The sequence below is a fragment of the Lutjanus erythropterus genome, chromosome 3 (assembly GCF_056507025.1).
Source record: "Lutjanus erythropterus isolate fLutEry1 chromosome 3, fLutEry1.hap2, whole genome shotgun sequence".
Lineage (NCBI taxonomy): Eukaryota > Metazoa > Chordata > Actinopteri > Lutjaniformes > Lutjanidae > Lutjanus > Lutjanus erythropterus.
Window position 1 is genome coordinate 26,160,981 of NC_139319.1, and position 26,793 is coordinate 26,187,773.

General features: G+C 38.9%; 1 protein-coding gene across 1 annotated transcript in view; it reads right to left on the reverse strand.

The window, feature by feature from the left end:
• Window positions 1-11,283: 11,283 nt before the first annotated feature.
• The window catches only part of usp43a (ubiquitin specific peptidase 43a), a 170,584-nt gene continuing 155,074 nt past the window's right edge, over window positions 11,284-26,793 (reverse strand). The window contains exons 14-16 of the mRNA XM_084715618.1: window positions 23,895-24,053; window positions 13,499-13,660; window positions 11,284-13,384 (exon numbers count right to left, since the gene is read on the reverse strand). Coding sequence (XP_084571744.1) covers window positions 12,231-13,384; window positions 13,499-13,660; window positions 23,895-24,053 — 1,475 coding nt within the window. The 3' untranslated portion in view covers window positions 11,284-12,230. The remainder of the gene's footprint in view (window positions 13,385-13,498; window positions 13,661-23,894; window positions 24,054-26,793) is intronic.

The window sequence follows — 26,793 nt, forward strand, 5'->3', positions numbered from 1 at the left end:
TTCTTGGGTCTGTACATGAACTGGGAAAACAGATTATCAAAAGGAATCTGGGTATTGCTCCTGTGCTACAGACAAACTTTTGGAGCTGCTAGGCACTAACAAGACACAAGTGAAGAAAATGATTAGTTCTTTAAAAAGCTCCAAATACAGAGATGGTTTTTATTTTGATACCGTGTTTATTAAATCTAATAAAGACTAAGATATAATTCCCGCCATCACTCACTGAATAAACTTGTCTAGTAAATACAGCTTCCTCTCCAGTGACTCAGAATGTGCTGTTGTCTGTTGCAATCCACTGGAAGAACCCAAATGCAGAAGACAGACTCAAAAACAGAGTGACAAAAAGGGGTTTATTGCAAAAAGAGAGTGTGGCTGCAAGGGGGGAAATCCGGGGGTAGGAGGCTGAGACGAGTGGGCTGATGGCAGGGGAGCAGAGAAGGTTGGAGGGGTTGGCTGGCTGGGAGCGAGGCAGAATGACGGGCAGGCAGGCAGTGATCCTAAGGCAGTGGAAAACAGGGTAAGTATCCACAAAAACTTTACTATCAAAAAACTAGGTAGCGTTCTATCTCAGAGACTGGCCTGGAGCGTGACTGGACCGTAATAGTTGACACAACTATCTGGCGAGGACTGGAGAGGAGAGCCGGTGTTAAATACTGCAGGGTAGATTACTGGATGGAAGACAGGTGAGCAGCAGGGAGCAGGTGAGATGAATGAATGTGATCAGGGATCCAGGAGGGTGGGGGAGTTGGGGGAAACAGGACAAGGACAAACACAGAAACTAGACAGTTGTCACACCTATTTTTAAGTCATATAGCATATAAAGAAAATGGTGAAAATCATAAAGACAACTTGGTATATTTCAGAGGCTGGTAAAACCGTCATGAAGCCTCTTGAGTCCTTAAACAAACCTCAAAAACTTTGGACAAAGAGCCTCTGCATTTTCCTCACTGTGCAGTACAGTAGAAATGCTGGGCTTTTGAGAATTTTAGAATATTTTCAGATTTGTGTCTGGTTTATGCAATTATAAATGGTTTGGCTCCTGCTGTGTGCACTTGTTTAGTGAACTCTATTAGATTCTCAAGATTATTCACTGTGTGAGAATGTTACAGACTGACACCACAGCTTTATCAGTACTTAGTAAAAAAAAACCAACAACAAGTACGTTAAAAGCTGCTTAGGTCTGTACTCACTGTTCTTCAGCTCTGGACTTAAGGACTTGTTTTAATTTGACCATGATACACTTGTGATGTGTTATTGTGTGCAGGTTTGTATTGTAAAAAAGAGCAGGCAGTGACACTGTGCAGGGCAGCAATGCATGCAGGCAGAGGGGGAAATGGGAGGTTCAGCAGTTTAAACAGACCGCCAGATTGGAAGGGTGCGTTGATATGTACTATCTAGAGTGAGGTATGTCACGTGCGATTGGCAATGCAGCTCGAGTTGTCTGCCTGAACTAGCAGGCGTCGCCACATATGCAATAATCTGGTATGGCAGATCAGATTAATGTTTTTAACAGTCCATTGTTCCTCATGAATAAAAAGGTTGTACTTAACTACGTTTGCAAGACGGAAAACAGAACAGAAGTCTCACATCTGTGCATGTGGTGAGTGTGGCTGCACTTGTACTTTCACATACACTTTTCTACCGAGCCGTGAAATGTTTAAAACAATTGATTTAGAAGACTTGTTAACACTAAGTGCATGTAATGAAAAGTATTCCCGGTCTGGCATCAGAACTTGATGTTATGAGGTGGGAGGGTGGTAAGATCAGTCAGATTCTGCAGAGATTTATCATTTGTGCAATTCAGATTAGCTTATTAGCTGATGCTGTCACTGCCATGTGAAGGATTTTTTATTTCCTGTAACAAACTGAGTTACTGTAGCTTCCTAGATTTGATAAAGCATTTTTGAACATCATGACAAAACCATATTTGCCTTTAAATTAAACTATAATGATTGAAGTTTTCTGCATTCCCTCTCTTAAAATGTCTACTCATTTTACCTGAGCTGAAAATATTCACCTATCAACAACGCTATCAGGCCTGATGGGTTGGAAAATTGATGCTGCAAATTCAAAAGGTTGATGGAAATGCACTGGAAATGTTAGAATGACTCAGTGCTATTGCCTTTTTGTTATTTGCTCAGCTAGTCTTCAATGATGGACATAGGAAGCGCAAAATAAGGAGAAACAGCAGGAGATTCTGAGATGCAAGGCTCAACAGACGCTGTTGGTATCAGCCTCCAAGACCACATCTATAATGTCATCACCTCCATCAGCCACCAGCCTGACAGCCCCATCATGTCAGTCTTTGTTATCAGCTTAATCCTCTCACACTCCCAGTAGGAGAAAAACAGAAAGCGATGCAGCGGATGAGGTCTTCTTTCAAGCAACTCTTAAGATATAAAGAAGTGAACACCACAAAAATAATAAACATGCATAAATTAGCAATCACGTATTAAGTTTTAAAAAAAAACAATTAATGATTGTTAGTCGGTGCTCAGATATGCCCGTCAGCCATGGCAACAGATGAGTGAACTCATTTCAGACATCAGTGTTGTTGTTGATAGAGAGATTATGGACAGGATGTTCATTACATGTCAGAAAAATACACCAGTCTTCACCTCAGTTGAACTTAGCAGAGCACTGTCAGTCACAATAACAAACTAATTGCGATGTGTGTCCGTGTGTGTACCTACAAGAGATGTGCTGTCCCCCACAGGCAGTTGATTATTTTTTGTAAGATTTTTTTTCTTTTTTGGGGGCTTTTTGCCTTTAACTATAATGAGAGATGAAGACATGACAGGAGAGGGGGGTGAAGAGAGAGGGGATGACACGCAGCAAATGGGCCGCAGGCAAGAGTGCAGCAGCAGCTGCAGAGGACTAACAGCCTCAGTACGTGGGGCACACGCCCTACCAGCTGAGTTATAGTGGAACCCCAGTTGATTATTTATTTACTTCAACAGGGTTATGGCCCTATGGGAGCATTTTTTGTCAGCAGCATAAATGTTATTATAGGAAAATTATAGAAATTCTATTTCTGAGAATTTCTATTGAATTTCTGTCTCTATGGCTGCACATACAGATGCTCCTTCAAACGTTGGTACTTTTGTCTTTCAATCCCTTAGTTATTTATTCAGCTTTATTGCTGAAAAGCATATCACCTATACTTAAACACATGCAAGGTTTGGATTATGGATCCTGAGATTGTTGAAGTTGATGGGCAATGTTTCCCTGCTGTCTTTTTATTACCATCACCATCTTGTTGCTGTTGTTTACACTCAATCTCAAGCTAATTCAAATGCACTACATAATTATTTCCTTGGGTGGTTACAAGGAAGCTAAAAAAAGAAGTAAGGGTCATTATGTTACAACAGAACACTCTATGTGCGACACACGCCCATCTACAAACCAACGTCAAATATAGGAAGACACAGTAAGGGACGAGGACCAGACATAGGTATGACATGTAAAATTCTTTAGTCCGCTTGGAGGATTACTATGTGAAAACAAAACTAACTGGACCAAACCTTCTTGTATTAGCCCTCTTTTCAACCAGCTAAAATGCGGTTCTAACATCAAAGTGTCTCAAAATTTGTTGGCTGAAGACGATATTAAGAGCCAATATTGATTAGTGTGAGGGTATTTCTCCAAAGTCATATTTCACTGGGAAGTGAAATGTGATTGTAATTATTACAGGTGTATTGGTGACAGCTTTGACTACTCTGAAGTAGTTTAACAAGTAACACAGAAGAATGAATTAACAGAAGGATGTAATGAATTGTAATGTGGTTTAAGTTATCAAGTAGTCCGCTTTTAGTGTTCATTTCTAGTCTTTTCATACATGACATCATATGGAAAACAATTCTAAAACTACAGTAATTCTATTTTATAAAAGCAAAAAACAAACAAACAAACAAAAAACTTCCACGATTCTTTCACTCACTGTGACCTGTCTGCTTCCAGCTGGTTACCTGACGATGGACAAGGAAAGCCAATGAGATGCAGCAGTGAAACTTCTTGTTCCTCAATTTACCTTGTGTAGTCTGCTCAAACAACACGAAGCAGTCTGCTAGAGACGGAGACAGAAAAGTCACGTAATGCCTCCTTATGCACACCCTTGGTGAGGGAACAACAGTGAAGATGTCTGTTTAATTACTTTATATTCTTGTGACAAATGTACAAATGTAAATCAGATGGTAATCTGCATAAGAAATAAAGCAAAACAAAACAATTTGATTATAGCAATCATCTGCTGAACTCTATTTTTATTATGCGACCCTGTGTTGTGTAATGATGACCTTAATACCCTGATACTAGAGGCAGGCAGCAGTGTGTCCTCTCTCTCTGCCACGACTACACATTGCAAATTGTTATTTTAATCATACAGGTAACAGTACTCAGACTATATAGGCTACACTATACTACAGAAATGAGTATTTATGATTTATAGTTTAAACTGAAAGGCTGAGAGTAAAAAACAAAACTACAAATTTCTCTGCTACTTCAGCACCATGGACAGCACCATGGATTTCAAAGCTCAGTTAGCCTGCTGATCTTTCAGAACCATAGTCAGACGTTATAGATTCTGTCACAAACAAGTCAAGACTAAACAAGACTAACATATTCAACTACACAACCCCTCTGTTTCTGCACTCTGTCTGCCACTAGGGGATGAAGAAGGGGGGATGGTAGCATTTTGATCACTTTGTTAACGGGATCCTGCCTCAAATCACCTGCTGCCTCGAGGTGATAGAGACGCTGTATGTTCAGATTTAGTGGGTTCCATTTGTTCCTTTGTTCTTAGGTGGCTCCTAGAGACAATTAATTAATTCTATTAGGGCAACTATGGGCAGTAAAAATTAAGTAGGAGATAACAGATATTAAATTGAAAATGAACTGGTTTGGGGACTGCAGTCTCCTCTGTGAAAAACAAAGGCAAAATAAACAGCTGCAAAGTGGCTGATAAAAAAAAAAAAAAAATGGCCATCACATTTTCATAAAGCCCAAAGGCGCTTCATAAAATTGCTTGTCACAAACTAAATTAAGTCTAAACCCAAAAGATATTCAAATTATTGTATAGATGATGAAGAAAATCTGCACATCGTCAGGTTTTCTACCCATCTTTTCCATTATTTTTTCAGCGATGATCTAGCTGGTATAACTAACAGGGATTGTGTATGAATATGCTCATCTCTGTGAAAGTCTGATTTAAACAATGATGAGTCTATGGCCCTAATCTCTTTCATGCTTAGAAATTAAGACAAAGTGATCAGACAATAACACAAGAATTAATATTGTTATGGGTGACAAGCCATTCATTTTAACAAATATATTTGAGATTGACAATAATAAATTACTAAGCTTTTTATTAAACAAAAATGTACAATCATGTATCTAAAAGGGGTTGACCGAAGACCACAGTCATAAATAATGCCTTTTTATTTATTGTACTGAAAAATAAAACAATATATCATCATGTACAGAGGATAATTCAGGCAGAAACCATTGTTGTTACAGTGAAAGCATACTTGTGACACCCATATGCAAAACATGGAATATGTTGTGTGTGAGTTCAGTTAGATATCTTGGCATTTTATTCCCAAATCACTTCACCCCACAGATCAAATGTCAGCAACAATAAGCTTATTTATTCACTCTTTTTCACATACACACACCCACATACAGCTCTGGTTGTGTCTCCACAAATATATACACACATTTTTCTTTATAAAATGTAGAAAAATTGCATATAAAAACATGTTCAACCCAAATTTCATAAAAATGTGTTAACACTCAACATCAGTGCTCAGTTTGGCAGAGTAAACATTGTGTATATGTGGCCACAACTGGATTGAGCCATGCAAAGAAAACCCAAAACTAACTTTAATGCAATACAGACCTTGGGTCCCTATTTAAAGTCCCCCATTATGTCATAACATTGATTACTCAAATAAATTCCAAATTCTGTTCTTGACTGCTTTGTCCTCAGGAAAAGAAAACGAACTACAACTGAATTTGCCAGTGATTATGTGCCACTTCTGAAAGACTGACTGCACCTGGGCCTGGTGTTTTAAACTGCATGTAGGTAGCAGCACTCAGGAAAAAGTTCTGAACAGATGGAAATCGTGAGCTTTGGCCAGCATCTATAATGATTTGTAAAAAGCACGTGTGTTCTCATTCAGAAGCTGAAGAAGCTATTACACTATTACTATTATTAAGTTTCGAGGTGAGTTTCTCACTTGACTGTCAAAAAAGCTGTGGGCAGAGTAGGTTTTTCATGCATTAAAGTGTTGACCAGAATTTAAGTGTGAACAACACAAAAGAGTGGCCATATGAATGCAGAAACAGCTGCTGTCCTCTTGTCACTGTTAGTTCGCGGGAGCTTGGCTGTTAAGAGCACAAATCTCCTGCTGCTACAGAAGTGGTTCTCAAACGTTTTTCAGTATGCCCCCCTTCAGAAGCTGACAAAAAGTTTGCTTTTTTTTTTATCAATAATTAAAAATAATTGGGGATTTAATTGTAAATAAAATAAAATAAATATCAGCGTGATAGCATCAGCAGCAACAGCAACTCGTTTATTTTCCCTACATTAGACATTCTTTATTTCAACTTTAACTCCATATTTTTCCCCTGGTTTTTTTTGAGCTTTTATTTGGAGAACAGAAATCTACTGTGCATGGCTTCTTCAATCTTAAATCTTTCCATGCACACATTCAACAGGACTTCAGAGTAAAAAAACTGAAAAGAACAAAAGACCAATACTAAAAATTAAAACATTCAACTATTATTGCTTAGACATTTAAAACAGGCTCAGAAAATTACATCTTACTGAATGTGACAGTGAAAATAAATGTGTGTTCCTATGAGTGTTACAAGTCAATACACTGTTTCAGTAGTTGACTTTAACACTTCAAATAAAAATATTTTGGGAAAAAAAGCCTTTTCCCCATAGAGCTCAAAAACAGATGGATAATGTACCAGTACCATTAATTAAAGCACAACTAATGCCTGCAACACAATTAAGTACGTGTCAACGTGAGGATAAAAATTGACACACATTACATAACTATGAAAAATAGTCCATTGTGCTCTGTGAATTGAGTCACAACCATTGGATTACAATGCTCTTAGTTTTTTAAGAAGATTTATGGGTGTTTTTGAGGGGACTGCCCATTGTTCCATCAGCCCATTATTCCAAAAAATGTCCCATTGGACTGAAAGCCAATCGTCCAACAGACCCTTATCCCAAAGGCAAATGCCTATTGCTCCGACACTCTCCCTGCAGTTGTTTTTGCAGTTTTGGCATTAGCAGGGTGGAGCACAAAATTTTGGAACACAGAAACAGGCATAACTGATGGATTCATCCAACTACCCAACGTTAATAGGGAGTCCATCGGCAGTTGTTTTGCAGTTTTGTTTTTTTTTTGTTGCAAATTTAATAGTTTGCGGAGTCCAAGAGAAATCTGCAATACTAACTATAAAATATGACTAGGACATACTCAGTCTGAAGCCCCTGGGGGTTAGAGTTAATGTACTGCTGCACAGAGAGTGTATTTTTGGACCTTTCTGGTTTTGGAATAATGGGCTGTAATAGAGTATCATGGCACTGTTGTTGAAAGATTTTGTACAATGTGGTTGCTGAGAGTAAAGCTAGAGGCAAACAGAATCCAAACAGCTACTCTGAATATTAAAGATTTGCATGTTAATTTCGATTTTCTGGCCACTCTTAATGTTGTTGAAAATTTGGTCACTGACTTGGTCACTGAGTTTCCCTGAACTGGCTTGTAAAATATAACAGCGCAACTAGACTAGGGGAGCTAAAGTAGAGTGATTTAGTTGGGAAAGAAACAATCCAAGACATCACCTGACACACACAAAAAAATATGATTGCATTCTGAGAAAAAGTAATTTTCTTGGTCATATACTTGGAAACAAAGTGATCTATAGTCATCATTCATATGAAACAGAAGCTTGTGTCCATCCCATAAACAGAATATGTTAATTCAAGTGTTTGTGTGTAAATGAAACAGTGAGCTACATACTGATGCTCTGCATAGAAAACTGGCTTCCATTATACAGTCAAACCTTACATGCTCCTTCCATATAAAAATGATGTATTTGTGTTTCTTTGAACTTTTCATCTAGCATCTTTAATGTGACATTGAAGAGACAATCATGGCAAGCTCTAAACAAAATACAGTGAACACTGAACTTGGCTTTGTTTCTGCAGGGTTTCTTAATGTTACTTCATATTTAAACAGAGTCAGTTAAGATGTCTGAGGCTGATTATGATGGTTTTGAAAACAATAAAAGCATGCCTTACTCATATTTTAATGTGGATGCTGTAATTACGAGATCTGAAAGGGCTCAGCTGACATGAATAAACCTCTGCTTCCCTCTCACCTTTAATTAATCACAAACAAGAAAACTCTCTCTCTTTAATGTGGGTTGACACATTAATGCAAAGCTCCAATGTCAGTCAATTAAACGTAACTTAATTAAAGAAAAAGCAGAATTCACTTTGTGCACTAAAGTGTATCCACTGTGAATCCAGTATTCATAGTCCTTTGGATGTACACTACAAATTCTTGAGATATTCCATAGATAGTGTTGGTTTCCAGATTTAAAGGTTAAGAGAAATAATATTTACAAATTCTGAATAGTAAAAGGCCATTGACAGGACTTAATTTCTCTATTTAAGCAGCTGAAGGCCGCAAAACTCAGAAGATGACGAACAGAGGCTGTACATTCATTGTGATTCTTCATACATAGAGGGGGCTACGCAAAAGGTGGAGGTTATGTAATGTCTTCTGCATCCCACAAATTCAATAACAAATTGGATTATCAGGGTGAACAGAACATACTGACTGTTCACTTCTACACAGCTGTATCTGAGGCTGCTTGTTATTTCATAGTCCTTGCTATTTTCATTTTGCACCTAATCCTGTGAGTAAACTGTTAAAGGGATGACTGGCTTTTTCTAACCACCATTTTCCAACCATAATTCAATGAGAATGTCTTGTTAGTCATTAGCAGTAGTGGCATTTACATAAAAAACATTCCCGCATGTGTAAAGTGCAAATTAAATTTCAGCACTGTGCAAATCTCAACGTAGGGCAATACATGTGTAGAGCCTGAGAAGGCATCATAGGAAATGTCTGTTCACATATGACTTCTAAACATTATTGTAGCAGCAAATGATCTATCTGGCCCGTTATTCTTTTACAGTATGACCAGAATTTGAAGCAGAGAATGCTGCTCATTTGGATTCTGTGTCTGGGGACATCTGGGCCATGAAAAATGAAATCAATGCTCTACTTTCATCCATCAGTGATGTAAGAGACTTTTAGAGAAGCACTTCACTCCCAGTGGCTTTGGCAGAAGCTGCACAGTGGCCAAGTATAAGTGTGTAATTGTACTGTGGATTTCATACAAGTGACAACCAAACATTTAAATGTGAAACAAGGTCATACTGGGATAAAGGTACAGTGGTAAAATTAGGCAAAAAAAAAAATTACATGAAACATTCTTGCATATTCTCCCATAATGTTCAAAATAAATCTTACAGAGAGTATAAATTCACAGAACATAAACACCATCATAATCATCATAATACTCTATGCTGTGAAAAGACACAGCAAACCTTCATTATGCCAGATTCACAAAGGAACTGGTTATTGTGGAAGCTTTAAAAATGCCTACATTAAAACATATAAAACTAAGACAGAGTGAAATAAAATAAGCTATATGTAATATGTACTTCCTTTTATGTTTACATTTACTGTATCATAATCAAAAACATTTGTTAATTATATTTTATATATTTATTTTATTTAGCTTTTTGTTTTGGGGGGGTGATTTTTCATTGGGACATAAACTTTCCATGCCACATTAAAATCAAATTACAACAAAAAGTAAAAGAAAAGAAAAAGGTAAAGAGCTGTATTTTATTTTAGTGTTGTCCATCAGAGAGCAGCACAGACCTGCAACCACTAAACGCAAAGTATTTTCATGAGGAAACTAATGATCTTTAAAAAAAAAAAAAAAAAAAGAAAGAAAAGAAAGAAACACATTTTCCATGCAAAAATTAAAAACAATTAACTGTCCAAGTCTTTTACATTCAAAAGGTTTGTTGTTGGGGGGACACTACTATTGATTGAACATTTAGTTACATTTTTGATTGACTGTCTGCAGTTTTAAGGGATGAACTGTGCTGCAAAAAGTGTACAAACAGACTAAGTAAGTAAGACTAACAAACTAAGTTTTGACAGTTAATTAGTGTTAGTTTGTGTTAGCTCACGGTAAATAAACATTAAAGGAAATACATACAAGAATGTGTACTGTATTTCACTGTATGTTTTTTTTTTTTTTTTTCTAATTTAGGCATTTTAAAACTTCTACAGATTAGATTGTTTGTAATAGGAATGATGCTGCAATCCATTGGAAGATACAAACTCCAACACGGAAAAGTGCAAAGGAACGATCATTCAAGTCGTGACACTTGGGCACGATTCTTCAACCCATCACAGTAATAAGGCAGCACACGCTATGAAAGCAGAATTATCTTTTCAACAATTTAACTATATGTGGTGTTTGTGTTGCTAAACTTTGTAGTTGCCAGTTCCATTCAGTTGATTTGTGCTTGATAGAAGTTTCTATCAGCATTAAATCAGCTGCTGTGGATGTTTGCTGTAGTTCAGCTGCAGGTGTCTCACTTTTCCATTGGAAATCTGCAATACAGACTATGAAATATTGACTTGCAACTTGGAATGAACTGCAGCATGATTACAGGACCAAAAAACATACCTTAAAACACTGAAAAACCCTCCACCATTAGCACAATTTTTGGAATATTTCTCTTTCTGATTAACTGGTGAGATCTGGTATATGATACTGTTAGGCTGCAATATTTCTGGATCTGTTGTTGTGAAGATTGATTGGAAAAAAACAACATTACTGAATGTCTGGTTCTGGCGACAGTTCGTCACAATCAAAGAGCTAGGAGTAATTTCTTAGAGTTGCCACTTTTGGCACACATTCAACAAAATATGTCAAAAATCACTGAAGGAGAATTTTTCCAATAACCACAAATTCAGTAGAACAGCGTTTTGAGTCAGGAGGCTAAATCCCACTCGCTTGCTGTGGTAATTGTGATCTTGACCTTCATATAACCCACAGCCAAGTGCAAATGTATTAACTGTGGGACAGTTGATAAAGTTCTGGAAAGGAAATCATAAACTCAGAAAAATAAAGTGATCAGATAAGTAGAAAAAAACATGGAATTCATTCATTGATTAATTAATGAATTATAAAATATGTAAAACATTTTATGTGAGTGGAAATTAATATTACACTTCACAGCAGACTAGCGTGTTTTCTAAATTACCTTCCACCTCAGGGGGGTTTGTTAGGTTCAGCAATGAAGCGCTAATGGTCCTAATAGGGATTCATTGTTTTTCAGCCAAATAATGATTAAGAAACGCAGGTCAGTGACTCTACAGAACACCGCCTGTACGCAGTGAATCATTGCGGTTAAGGTCATGACATTTCCAAAGCAGGTTTAACTCGGAATGAACAACATTTGCTGCCTGGGACACAAATTAATGCTTCATAAAAACACTGCTTTGTGTTTAAAGCTGTCCTATAGTTTGAATAAAAATTAAACAAGGGATTCAGGATGAACAATTGATGTTAGTCAGAAACTGCAGCCTCAGAGCACCAGTGTCAATCAAGTGAACACATTACATTCTTATAAATAAACACAATCAGTGTGTCTTGATTGTAAGCGAACGGCCATACGAATTCAAAATGGAGTGACAAATTCCAGCACTCACACTACAGTAATAAGACACAAATGTGGATATTATGCTTGTATGTGCATGTGTGTGTAAGCGGTTTCGTGCTTCCAGTGCTAAACAGACAAACTCATTGGTCTAAACTGCATATTCGTTGCTCAGGCACTTGTAAGTCTTAAAAAACAGAATAAAAATGGACTCCCTCTGCTGTTTGATGGATAGGATCTTTTCATTCTGCAAATCCCAGCATTAAAGGACCATCCATTTGCTCTATGTCTTTCAACACCATGGTGCAAACCACTTGAGCCAAGTCATTTTCTGGCAACAAAAAGGCTTAGGCGCTATTGCTTTGATCTCAGAGATTGGACGTCATTCACTCTATAACATATAACAGATAGAAGGCTTTGTGTGTGTGTGGATGTGTTAAATATCTCTATGTCAGAAGCTGGACTCTGGGACTGTCTTTTTGCGTCCCAGCGAGGTTGTGCTGTATCGAGTCCTCTGCAGGGTGCCATAAGATGGTTTGTCTGTTGTCAGGCTGCGTGATGGTGCTGTGGACGTCCCATTGCGATGCAAAGATACTGTCCTACGCATGCTCTGCTCCGCTTTGGTGGGGATGTTGGAGGAGCTCTGGGAGCGTTTGATGTCAGCTGAAGTTCGTCCAACCTTCCCGTTTGCCAGCTCATCACGCAGATGACCTGAGCCATTAGACTTGCCACCTTCCACCCCAGCTCCTCCTCCTGCTGCCCCATTAGATAGTGACAGCCTCGAGAGGGTCCTCCTGCCGCCTTCCTCACCTCCTCCTTTCACCGACTCACCCTCCTTGGACTTCTTTGATCCTTCCTTATCCTTCTTCAGGAAATTGCCTTTGAAGAAGGAGAGCAGTCCTTCATGACTCTTGGGCAATTCTCCTTTCTTACTCTTCAAGTTTCCTTCATATGTACCGTGGTGTTCCCTATCAGCACTGTCCCCTTTTTGTCTTCTCAGAGTCCCATCATGAAGGCTGGGAGTGCTGTAACTGGGCTGAACTCCAGCACTGGAACTCCTTTTTGTCTCAGGATCCTGAGAAGCTATGGAGGAGCTCTGCTTCCGTGCTTCCTTCCTCCTGGTGAGGGTGTTGCTGCTAGAGCTATTGCTGATATGCACGGCGCGCTCATCTCTCATCTGGCTCCCTTTGCTGCGTCTCAAGCTGGATGTCTTATCTGAGGGCCTCCTCTGGCCCTCCGGGACTTGTGGAGACTCATCTCCTGCCTTACCCACACAACTTATGCTCCCAACACTGGCGGATCGGACATTTGTTGCAGCCCGGCCCTCAGAAGCCTCCTTTGCGCTGCGAGGTTCACTCATCAATGTCACTATCGGATCCTTCGTGCATCGGGGCCGCCGGCCTGATTCCAAGTACTGTACCAACTCCACAGGGGCAGGATCTTCTACAGATGGAGGCACTGGGTCAGGTTTTCGTCTGTCCTTTGAACCAAAGGACCAGCGCAGGGGAAGTACTTTGCTCAGGGTGTCCTTGGTCTTGCTCGGGGCCCTCATGCTCACGCTCCGTCCCTGAAGACCCCTGATAAACGGCCTGCTCTCAAAACCCCCTAACAATTAAGCAGAGAGACAAATGTTTTAGTTTTTACATTTAAATGCAAGGCCCTCACACAGAGGAAGCAACTAGACTAATGAGAACAAATCCAGGGTGTGGCCCCTTGTACCTTTCTCATCTTTAGAGCCATTGTCAAGGAAGACTGGAGACTCAGGCGAGTCAGGTATGGAAGATGGACAGGTGGTGGAGGAACGAGAGACCAGACTGCCTCTCTTACTGTCCCCTGTCAGTCGGATTAGCCAGTGGTCTGACATTGATGAACTTGTGGATCCTGTGAGACACACAGGGGGGAAGAGAGGGATCAGAGGAGGATTATAAACCATAAAACATTACTTCACTAGCATTGCACTCCTTTAACTTTGTTGGACTCAGGATGGACAGTTTACAAATGAATTATGAATATTCAGTGAAGAAGAACCAAATACAGCATCATAATTCCATGCATTCTTCTTCCTCTTCTTCTTTTTTTACTAATAAGATCACACCCCCAGACCATGTTTTACATGCAAGTAGGGAAATTCATAGTCATTTTAGCAATTCTGAACAAGTTTCACTGTTGTTTTATCTGAAATTATTTCCCACATAAAATCATCAATGTGCAGTTTTGATATTGTTCCAACAAAATTTCTTAAGGAGGTTATCAACACAGTTGGACCCAGTATTTTATTGATTATTAACAACTCAGGTTGTAGGCAACTAATGACCTTCTAGCAGCTGACAGGGGAGATAACGCAATTTTAATCCTTTTAAACCTGAGCGCAGCCTTTGACATTGTAGATCATGACATTTTAATTGACCGTCTCAGAACCTGGGTTGGCATCATGGGAACTGCACTTTGTTTTTTTCCTACTTTTGGATAGAAGTTTTGGGGTCACCATAGGCAATTACACATCTTCCATTGCGTGTGGTGTACCGCAAGGTTCAATCTTAGGTCCAATTTCCTTTTCTTTTTACATGCTTCTGCTTGGACATATTATTCACCGTGTCTTGTTCCATTGCTACGCAGATAACACACAGATATACTGTACCTTCTGAGTGTGGATAACCCAAGAAGTCTAGCTGCTGTGTTAGACTGTCTAAACAACTGTTGGATGGCACAAAACTTTCTTCAACTTAATTTAAAATCAAAATCATACTGTTCGGTCCACCAAACTCCATCAGTAACATTCAAAACAGCCCCTAAGTGACCATCCAAAGCTGCCTGTGATCTACTTTCACTAAACAGGAGTGAGTCATAAACAGAAGATGCCTAGATGTGACGTCTCCTCCTGTGGTTATGCTGCTGGTTGTGATTTACAGTCTGCTGAACAGAACTGAATCACAAACAGAAGATGCCTGGATGGGACTGTGCCTCCTGATGTGATGCTGCTGGTTATGATTTATAATCTGCTAAACAGGACCTAAACGTGACTGTACATCCTGTCTTAAGTTACAAGGCAGAAATGATTATTACTCATGCATTAGACAGAGAGAGCAGCATTGATAGAAAGCGCTGGAGAGTGACTGACGTGGGAGCGGCCTCATTCATAACGAAGCAGTAGATCAGAGAAATAAAACAGGCTTTTCTGATTGTTTCTTAGTGGTTATGTTTAAAGCACAAATAAGACACCCACACTTCTGCACAATGACGATTTTTTTGTGAATATAGTCAAAGCAAACTTTCCATCTGTCACTGTTCTCAGTCTGCTCTGCCCGTTCGTGTATATGTGTGTGTATCTCTTTGCAGCTCTCACAGACAGCAATCAGGCCCCAGCAAATGTCACATCATAATTTTAACGGTTCATTCAGTGAAAAAGAAAATGGTAATGAAAAAATGATAAATCCCACTAACTGTGAATCACATCGCTATGGCAATATCTGTCAAAATAATCGCAATGTAATTTATTTTTTAAACATATCGTGCAGCCTTAACAGTCCGGACCTCACAACCTACTTGCTGTTACTGGCTGAGTATGACAAAATAAGAAAAATAATATGACAAAATAAGAAAATGAAGGCAGAAGGCAGGTGTTTGCAGATACTGACACAACCACACACTTCCAGTGGATCATAGTATGTCATGATTGAGAGGAACTATTTTTAGATGGATCTACATTGTAGTCTATACATTAGAAAATCCTGCATAGTGTGCTTTTACGTGCAGCGCTTGAGTAAATATACTGGTGGAAAGTGTCTTCCAACATGTATCTGCCAGCACCTTTTCACACCTTTTGCAGCACAATTGTGTTATGATGACAAACAATAACAGTGTGTTTGTATGTCCTATATTGAGCCCACTAATAGTTTGTTCTTCTTCAAAGTGTGAAGTATTCTGCTATCAGCGTGTCACCATTTTCAAAGTCCCTGTTCCCATGTGAAACAGCAACAACAAGAACTTCCAATGCAGCAACCCCATCCCCCTCAGGTCTAAGCATTTTCACCCTTATTTCACATTGATAATGGGTTCAGCCAGACCTTTCTCCAGTGTTGGGTTTGTGAGCGCAAGACTACATGTGAAAAGACAATGCTTTTGTTCTTGTTATTTGTGTATCCTGTCATCATCCTCTGCACTCCAACCCGAAACCTTGAATCGATTGATTTTCACCATTGAAATGTTCCAGTCCCTTGAATGCATCATTTTTGTCTATGACCTCCAAATGGAGAGGGAGGAGAAGGCTCACAGTAGGGGGAAGAAAAACAAATGCATGTGTTAGTCTTTTACCGGATAGGAAGAACCCTTCCTTTTTTGATTAACCACTGCAAATAATCAGATGGGACTATAAAAGTAGCAGGCTGCCATAGAAACAATATCACTAATAACAGAGATGGTCCCTGAAACAGAAATATAGTACCGACCATGTTATCTTACATTTTTGTTTAAATCAAATATTTCTGCAGGCCTATTGTAAGGCAAAGGAAATTGTCTTTCTCATTGTCTTCTTTCCCTTCCAAGTGCATTTTAGCTGAGGTTATTTTAGGCTTAGGAGTGGAAGAGTCAATTTTCCCACAAAGTCGGCTAATACTACGGACTACGGCTCTAATGTTAAGTATGGCTTACGTTATGTTAAACCTTTCACAAGCCAATTAGGGACTTCATTTAGAACATCCGAAGCGGCAGTATTTTCACTGATTCCTCATGCCTGTCCCTTCTTTCACCCATGAACAGTTTTGACTTGACTTTTATTTCCATCTGTGACTCACATCCTCAGGAAAAGCCAAATAAAGAGGGGTCTAAAAATAGATCTTTGAGCTGCAGAAATGTGTGAAATGTTTCAACCACAAATGTTTAGTATGGCACAGTTTATTTTGTTTGTTTGTTTGTTTGTTTTAATAAATAAGAATGGTTTTCACTTTATTTGCACACTGTATTTTTAGAAGTATAAACAGCATCAGCCCTTTGGGACATTTTCTGAGAAAATATATTAATAGAAAACCTGCATCTGAAAAGTCTGTTGATTGATTGAGGTGTAATAAATCATTTTAGAATGCGAGTCACACTTAGTCAAGCTACAAATTCAGTAATTATGGAGTAAATTTTTAATCCTAAAGCAGTTTATAACAATGCATGGGCATTTTACGGAGACAATATGTAGAACATTTCAGATGTAATGTTTTGTTGTAAGAAATCAATAATATATACCAAGTATATATATAATTTTACAGAAATTCAGCATTCAGTGGGCCTGCATATATTATTTAGAGCACCCAAGATGTTGATTTTTTTATTCAGTATTTCTCTATAATGTTAAATATATATGACTTAATAGGCATCAAAGTTAAAATGTCTAGAAAAATCTTAAAAACATCTTTTATTTATTGGTATTCATGACAAGTTTAGCCAAAAAGCTCAGTTAATCTGCTTCATCAGGACAGTGAGAGCATGTGATGACAACTGTCATCATACTTTGTGTCGAATGTTGCTAAAATCTGGTTGTCAATATGTCAACTGACTGACCCTCATCCATCTCAAACCAGCATGAAAAGAAGCAATGAAAAAAATAAATGTGAAATAACTGCTCTAAATTTGGTAGACAAAACTGTGTTCACGCAGGACCCGATTGCCCACAGTCGGTAGATAATGGAGGAAATGGGGTTTCAAGGCTTTCATGGTCCCATCAAGTCAACAAATGAGAAAAAGTGACTCATAAATCCATCAAAACGTAATAAAAATATGTTTTAAGAGTATTTGACATTACAGAAAATGGATGCTAGACTGGAAAATAAAGCTGCACAAATAACAAATTAAGAAAATAACCAATAGTTTGAGTTTTAAAAGAAAAAAATTTGCTCCCACAGCGCTCTTGCTTGATCCCAAGGACATAGACACATACAAACTAATGTGAGCCATGGTGTGTCTGTGATGTGTTTTCAGGCCTGATTGACTTGTGCAGAGTAAACACTTTCATAGTTCACACCTGGAGACTTTGATTTTACACAACTGCAGTCAGCTGCAGAAGTGGGAGCAGATAGCAAAAACAAACGGGATGGCAAAGTATTATTATTATGGATGATCTACAGCACTTGACATTTTAAATGTAGACATGATATACAAACTGCATGAGGGAAAGTGCAGTTGTGGACAAAAAATGTGCAATTTTTGACAGTTTAAAATAGTGCCCTTTCTGACATGCACTGTACAGTAACATAGCCCATATGGAAAAGAAATAGACAATTAGAGCTGCTGCGCTGTGGCCGGGCATTTTAAGGAGGAAGAGGAAGAAGTGGAGGATGAAGGGGAGGAAGAGGAAAAAGAGAAAAAAGAGAAAGGTGACAAATACGAGTCTGCCAACAATACTGACCATAATTATTTAAAATTTTGAAAGCAAGTCATAACCCTGTTGAGCTACATATCAAGTGACAAACCACTCACAATCAGATCATATCAATCATAGAACATGTTATTAATTTGTCACTACAATGCAATTTAGTGTTTGTGTACATGTGACATCTATTGCATGTCTGTCTATCCTGGGAGAGGGATGTCTCCTCTGTGGCTCTCTTTGAGATTGTGTCCATTTTCCCCCTTGTTACAAGGTTCTTTCTTACCTGAATCGAGGGTGTAAGAACAGAGGGTGTTGTACACTGTACAGAGTGTAAAACCCCATGAGTCAAATTGTGGCTGATTTGAATTGTAATACGGGACTATATAAATTAAATTTGACTAGACTTGACTTAGTTTAAAAAGGACAGCAATTGGAAGACATAATTATATGAAATTGTGTGAAACCAAAAACTTGGCTTTGCTATACTGTATGTGACTGACAGAAGGTGGAATCTACCCTGGACATATTGAAAAAGAAACAAAGGTTTTACTGGTGTTGAAAGGGCAGCTTTAAGACTGGTAGTTTGTGACTTTAGAAAGTTAATAATGTTAGACATTTACTGACCTTTACTATAATGTACACTGATTTGCTATTGAGCAGAAAATTCTACATTCCTCACTTAATAACTCTACAAAAGCTCACAGCTATGTGTTGTCGTCATGTTATTCCTTGCTACTTTTGACTGAAATTACTGACTTTAGGTCTATATATATACAGCAGTCAATACACAGTAATACGCTGAATGCCAAAGTGGAGGCTCCAGCCCACATGCGACCCTGCACAAAATGGATGGTGGTTTTTAACATTTCCTTTCAAATTTGTTCCAAGTTTCTCTTTGATGCTGAGAAATCAATACCATATTTTTCTTTCACTTGATGTGAAGAGTGTAGCCTGCAAACTCTGGGTATGGAAGCACAGCAATAAGCAGACAACAGTGTCACGTCAGAGATGGAGATTCAAGTTGCACTTGAGTCACACACACAGAGACTTGAGACTCAAGATTTCAAATGCAAAGTCTGCGGTGTGAAAATAAAGGATGCTGGACTAACTACGTCAAACTTTATCAGGCACCTGAAATAGACTCAGATAGGTGAGTCACTTTGTAAGGTAATGTGAAACTTAATGTCCCCTGGTATACACAGTTTAGGACATTTGGGAACATCAACCTGGAGGACCTAAGGGCATTTATTATCCAGCGGAGTTCCATACAGAGCATTCCTACAGACAGTGTATCACAGTGCCTCTTTTACTGAAGCCATGACAGCATTTATCTGAGATCATCTATTTTTTTGAACATTTTGCTGGTGTAGTATATGCTTTGTCAAGCTTTTCCACCTGAATCATCCTATATCGGAAACATTTGGATATTTATAAGGGATTACACATTCTTTGCAAATTGGCTGCCAAAAGGTGGGCCCATATTTCCTTCTCCCAGCAAAAGGAGGTTAACTTGATTAGACTGACTTTAGCTGAATATTTGGAAAAGATGAGCAAGTGTTTGTTTGGCACACTTGTTTACATAGAGTACCAGCTTTGCCATGAATGTGAAACAATTTCATGGTATTGCATGAAAGAATGATTTCAGCTTCACCGTCTTTTCCCTCCTCTTTCATTCACTTTTATATGTGGGATATTTCCCATTTTTCTATGGCTCACTCTGTACTGAGTGTTTTGTCAGATCAATTGATGTCGGGGGATTGGACTCATATGGAGTTCTGTGATCCATAATTTCACAATGCATTACATTATCCTGTTTAAAGTAATTATTTCCTCAACAAATAATCAACGCTGATACTGTTTGCTATAGACAAAGAAGTGATAATATGATAAATGTTTGGAATTCCTTAAATAAAATTATCCAGAGTTATAATCGACTGAAATGGTATGCAGCAGATGACAGAACATTCATGACAACCTTTAGAGACTTGAGATGCGACTTGGATTTGACCCTCAAAGACCTGAGATTTGACTTGCACTTGAGCTTAGGGAATTAAAACTTGACTTAGACTCTGCCTCAGAGACTTAAGACTTAGGACTCAGTGTTGGGCATTTATATATTACTACAGTAAGTAATGTTAGTAATATGTAATATTATTACTTCTTCCAGTAAAGAGTAGTGTAAAGGATTACAATTTCTGAAAAAGTAATTACGTTACAGTTACTATTTCAAGTAACTGAGAGTTAGAAAGTTACTTTTTGACCTGGGTAGACTTTTCTATGACTTGTATGTGCGGCAGGTCAGCTGCTATCCAAAAAGCTAAATGAAGGATGGAGGATAAGGGAGAGGGAGAGAGGCATACTTTCCATGGATTTGCAAAAAAATGACTTGAGCACCTGTTACATAAAAAAAAAAATTGCATCAGTGATTGTTGTATCAGCTCTCTGTGTGGAGCTGTTAGCAGATTCTACTGTCTTTGTGATTGTCAGAGGGGAAAATATTGTAATGAGGCTTTGAAATGTGAACCCAGCAGATGTAGAAAAGCATTTAATGGTATCAGACATTTAAACTTTCTCTACATTAAGAGCTCTCCCCGCTGTGCCTTTATGTAGGTGTTTGACATTGCTGGATCATTATTAATGAATGTGTTTGAGTGCTTCTCATTACATAATTTCTGGAAGAGTATTTTTCCTCACTGAAGCTAAAAATCTTGGTTCCCAATGACAAAATTGCACAGGGACAAAAAGATAAGAGCTCCATCTGCCCTGTAGAGGAGGCACCTATAGTGGCTGCTAATGTAACCACAGTGAGCAGAAAGTATTTGTAAAAAGTTTTATTTTGGAGAAATGCATGTGAACATTAGAGATATGGTGAGATAAGAGCTATATTCTGATTTAAAAGCAGAAAATAAACTATGTCCTCCAGAGTCTGACTATGGGAGCTCTCACAATGCTCCTGAATATGTATAACAACATGATGATGAGTTTTGTTCCAATTTGTCAATATGTAGTTTTATCAACTGCTTTATTATTAAAAGTGATTTAAGATGTTATGCTATGGATGGATTGTTAGAGTTAGTGCACAAAGTAGAAATTTGCTTTGGAATATTATGGTTCCCTTTATGTAACCAGGTAATGATCAGTCCAGTCTTTGTCAGTGTATTGTGACTCTAAACTTGCTTGGAGGTTCAAAAGGCTCCAGTATCATAGCAACTCACAAAGGAGGAAAATCAGGATGGCAGGAATCCACGAGAAGGCCCTGAAAACCAGCATTTACAAAGTAGGTAGTGATGTGGTTAACAATAGTGGTCCATGTCGAGTGCTGACCCTATATTCCATAGCAGCTGGCTGAGTAAATGTGTGGCTGCATCCCTGGACTGGGTGCATATTACCACAAAAGTCGAAAAAGAAAAAATATACGGGAGCTTTTGATGCATTTTTCAGTACAAGTTTATAATTTCTGGGCATTAATTAATGACTTCCGTTGTATTTTATTGATGGGTTTGTTTGCCTTTTAGTCAGAATAATTGTAACTAAGAAATATGAAATAGTTATTTCTATTTCTGTTTTTCATGAGGTTAGGTCCTTCTTATTTTACGCTTTAATGCATGTTAAGTGGGAGTGCTGTTTTACACCCTGACAGGATGTGCGCAGGAAGTTTGTAAAGTGGATCTTCTCTCATGCCCCACCTGAGCAAATTTGTCTGGGTTCGGAGCATGTTATACACTGATCGCAGCAGAAGGGAGATTAGAAGCGTTCCAACTTACATAGATCCCCCCTGTTCCTCTTGGGGAGGTCCCATTTGGTCCATGTTCACTGGGATGCCAGCTCCACAGCCCCTGCTCTTCATCCTTCCTAATCTGCTGTCAATCATGTATGAGGTAATCCTTTTAGCCAGTACTGAAAAGATGATTTTGCCTTCTACATTTAAGACTGAGATTGATCTGAATTGGCTTATGGTTGAAGAGTCCTCTTCCTGTGGCACAAAGCAGCCCTCCACCTTCTTCCAGCATGATGGAATGGTGCCCCTTTTCCAGATCCTCTGGAACAGCATACACAGCCTTTGGAGGAGCATTGGGCATTTCCTGTACACTTTGTAGGATATAGCATTTGGGCTGGGGGGAGATCCTGTTCTGGCCTTCTTCACCACCTCTTGGACTTCCTTCCAGGATGGTTTGCTGACCTTCCATGGTGGTTCACTGGGTGCTAATCATAGCTACAAAGATGTGTAATATACATTAAAAATAATAAAATTAACTAGTCAACTTGGAAATTCTTTAGTTAAGGGCAGCGCTGACTGCGATCTGTCATGGGGTATTCATGCAAATTCTGTATGCACTAGGATCCAACAGTCGCTACTTCTTGAGCAGCCTCACAGTGTTTTGGGGTTTGCCAGAGGGTAATGATGTTGTTTTATCATGCTGTGACAGAGGGTATGCATGTATTATGGACTGGTTCATACAACAATGAAAGCAATGGGGCTGAGAGAGCATCTATCCCTCCAAATGCTCTTTGAGAAGACTATATTCAAGTCCATGTATCCAGGGTTCCAATTTAGAAAAGGAAAACATTTCTGAATATGAATAAAAACTCTTTCATCCCTCTGCCAGTGAATCTCTTAAAATCAGGACACGAGTAGTACATGAGATGAAAGGCTGTGTCACATGTATTTGAATTCACCTGTGTCTGCACAATATTGAATCTTGAAGATGCGCAGTAGATTTTACGAATTCACTCTCTCCTTCAACTGATTTCACTACTGACCTAGTAATCATTCAGTTACAGTTGAGTCGTTTCTTTCCTTGTAAAAAAAAAAAAGTTTGTTGTGAGATTACTATACCAGTTGCTACTCCTGTCTAAAGTGTGCCTTACCTGTCAGTTTTTAAGCAGCTGTTTGAACACAAAGTTTCAACTGAATTCACCATTTACACCAAATTAATTGAAGGTAGAATAAGTTGCTGTATGTAAAAACAACTTGAAAGAGCCTTGTTCCCAAGATGTCAAATACTAATGTTTTGGGTTGGTCAAGTGTCCCGAGCACATCAAAATAATGACAAAATAAGAGGCTAAGGGGGGAGACAGGGGTCTCTGCAGATGCAGGCGCCGCAACACTTCTGATGGGTTATGGGTGATGATCGAGAGGGATTATTTGGTGAGCTGTTGAGTTAAGAGGAACTGCATAAACATTATGAAATGCTGTGTAAAACAAATTCTTAATTACCTGGGCCTTCTTTCAAATTTGGCAAATGTTATAAATTATGTTCTTTGTGTATGAAACATTAAGTCCATCCGTCCTTGTGGCTTAGCTACTACTGTTGGACTGCAGTTTAAAAACACTGATGCATTTGGTCTTTGTAAACACAAATGATATATATGTTTATTTGCATATAGAGCGGGGAAGTGAGATTCTATCACAAGTGGTCACTTGAGATGCATATGGAGGTACATTCTAATGTAAGGTGTGAACTGAAGTACTTGAAGCGGTCCACTTGTGGTTGGATCAATTCAGATGCATGTTAATGCCAGGGGTGACCAGGGCCAGACTAAACTGCAACAAACCAAATAGTAGTTTGCAGTTCTTTGGGTGCAAACCACTTTATTCCCTCCCCTTGAGTTGTACAAGTTACTCCTTAATACCTATGTTTTAAGCAAACCCATTAATTGTAACATTTTTGTTGTACTAACAGGCACTTCCATATTCCATAAATATTTTTTATCCATTTAATTATTTATGTTTTCCTGTTTGCTAGTCATTTGATAGCATACCTCTGACGGAGCAACTGGCCGACCATGGAGGAATGGTGTTGCGTCTCTGGTAGAAAAGGATGTAGGCTCCTCTGGTACATACTTCTTCCTCTGGCACCAAGTCAACGCTGCTGTCATCGTAACTATACCACTGTCCATCCACTGAGTTCCTACAGTAAGCTGCATTAGAAAAAGACAAGGATAAACAATGGACACCTGACCCTGATATATGTGTTCACATCAAGTCTTGCAGAACATAAAGGGTAAGGCTGACGTCTGATTTTTTTTTTTTTTTTCATTATCAGCAAATCCTGAAGAGACCGAACCAACGATGTTGCTGCAGCCTCATATAGCTTATTATCTCATGCTATGGGACTAGACTGCTGTCCAAAAACTCATAAAAACAAATAGGAGAGCTTTACTTTAGAATTCCAGTGGCATTTTCCTTTAATGCAATGAGTGTGGCAAGTTTATTTCAGCTTGTTGAACTAGCAAAGCCATGTAAACAAAGAAGTGCTGCCTGACAGAAGGAGCTGTTCCCTAGAGACTGATAATGCTGCAGCTGAATCCTGTCAGAATAAACAAAACTAAGTGCACTCATTAAGGAATGTATGGCTCAAGCCCAAATATATGGCCCTGTATGTGATGTTTAATTAATTTTGGACAACATTTCTGCTGTTAATATAGGCTACAGTATTAGGCTTTGGTTATGCAGGAAATAATTGGTGTGACACATTCATAGCTGGTTGTCCTCTCGCCATGGGTTTTGTTGTTAACTCAATCTGCTTTAAATAAAAAAGAAAAAAAAAAAGAAAAGAGAAAGTGGTTGAAGCTTATTATAAAATGGCATAGATATGGTATCATGTAAACAGTGTAGATATATTGCACCTACAAAGAGAACTTTCCACTAACTACACACACATAATCCCTAGGGAATGTTTCAGCATAGAGAATTGCTGTTTGTTCATTTGTCCATCTGTCAGCCCATAACACCTGCAGGAATAATAATGTATTTGTATTTATGGTAAATGATGCATCACCCCACTGTGGACATGTTTTGCATAGGGCTCACACATCAAATGCCGCAAAAGACCCAGAGACAGGGCACAACTGTGTAAACAAACTGTCTTGGCAATTTAATCCATTTTCTAGATCTCTTCCAACAAGTCTTCTACACATTAGCCTCAGTGCTGTGTCTTTAACAACTACTCCCTCCAATTACAGACCTGGTCTTGCCTCATCTGTGTTTCCAGGCACCTGAACTTGTCACCTGTGTATTAACATTCATATAGAAGCTTTCTTTTGTATTTATTTTGAGACAGACCTTCCTCACATAGAAACCATCAGTTCATTTCACTTTGTTCTGTTTCTTTACTCCTTCAGGCTCCTGGATGTGTATTTTACTGATATATTTTTTCATGTCATCATTGGCTCATTGCCCATCTACTTCTGAAAGACTGTTCAATTAAGTTAACATATCGTGAGCAAAAGGTAGACAAAATGTGTCCCAGTGTGGTCTGAAAATCATCCTCATACCGGCAGTCTTAACAGCCACTTGGGCACTACTGGCAATTACTGGAAATATATCACAGAAGCAGGGGCTTAGTGACCACTTGCAATTACTGCTGATGTGGGTATTGGGAGATACCAGAGTTTAATGAACGTCTATATTTTCATGTGTTTTACCCAGATAGTCAGAGGATTTTTGGCATTCCACAATCTCACTTATTCAGGTACTCCAAATCAGAAACAATTCATTCCCTTCTCAAACCCCTGTCAGCTGGTTTAAGGACTGTATTCAGGATGGCCTTATTGAGCACACCCCTCTCTCGCTCTCTCGCTCTTTCTCTCGCTCTCTCTCTCGCTCTCTCTCTCTCTCTCTCTCTCTCACTCGCTCTCGCTCTCTCTCTCTCTCTTGCTCTCTCTCTCGCTCTTTCTCTCACTCTCTCTCTCGCTCTCTCTCTCGCTCTCTCTCTCTCTCTCTCTCTCTCTCACTCGCTCTCGCTCTCTCTCTTGCTCTCTCTCTCTCTCTTGCTCTCTCTCTCTCTCTCACTCTCTCTCTCTCTCGCTCTCTCTCTCTCCCTCTCATATTTACAATGTTTTATTGCTGGTGGCCTCACCCTCTTGACCATCTTGGATGAGACCTGGAAATCGTCCACTGCAATCATTCAAACAAACCCCACATGTGTTAGACATAGTCAGGAGCAGGCTTCCCCAGTTCTACCCAGAACTTGATCACTGAACCTGTTAAGGATGCAATCAAGGCTCAGCAGCACATTTTCATTCATTTTTGGCACTTCAAAGGATGGGACAATTTGGGTTTTTGGTGTAGCTCACAGAGATCTGAATCTATCTAAGGCACAGGCCCATGCTGCTGCTTTCTCGCTCACTGTAATCAAACTGAAGAGAGTGTTGTTGCTGAGGATTCCTGATTGAAATACAGTCATACTTCTCGATGTAGTCCACATGCAGCAAATAGCACTCAAACCTTTCTCTTCATGTCTGAAAGTAAACACAAAGTACTCCCTGCCTGCCATCTGGCATTAAGACAACAACTGGAGTTCACCTTGAAGGAAGGTTTGTTTATGGTGTAGAATTTGTCTCTGTATTAGAAAATTAGTGCTTGCACTCACTCACAAGTGCTGACAGTCAATTAAAAATCCATTCTTATCTTCTTATATAGTTGTACTATACTTCAGTATTAATGTATGGCTGTCACAAAATTCTACAGCACACCTGCACTCTCACAGAACAGCATTAGGGAGCCACTTATCTAGAGGTCATTAGAGACCCAGCTGTATCCAAATGGACAAGCCTTAGATTCGAGCTTAAAATAACAGCTGGTGGGACAGAACTGTGTAATGATAAAAGAGTGTTAAAAGAAAGTGTCCTTGACTGGCGTTTCTCACTCCAGCAGGAT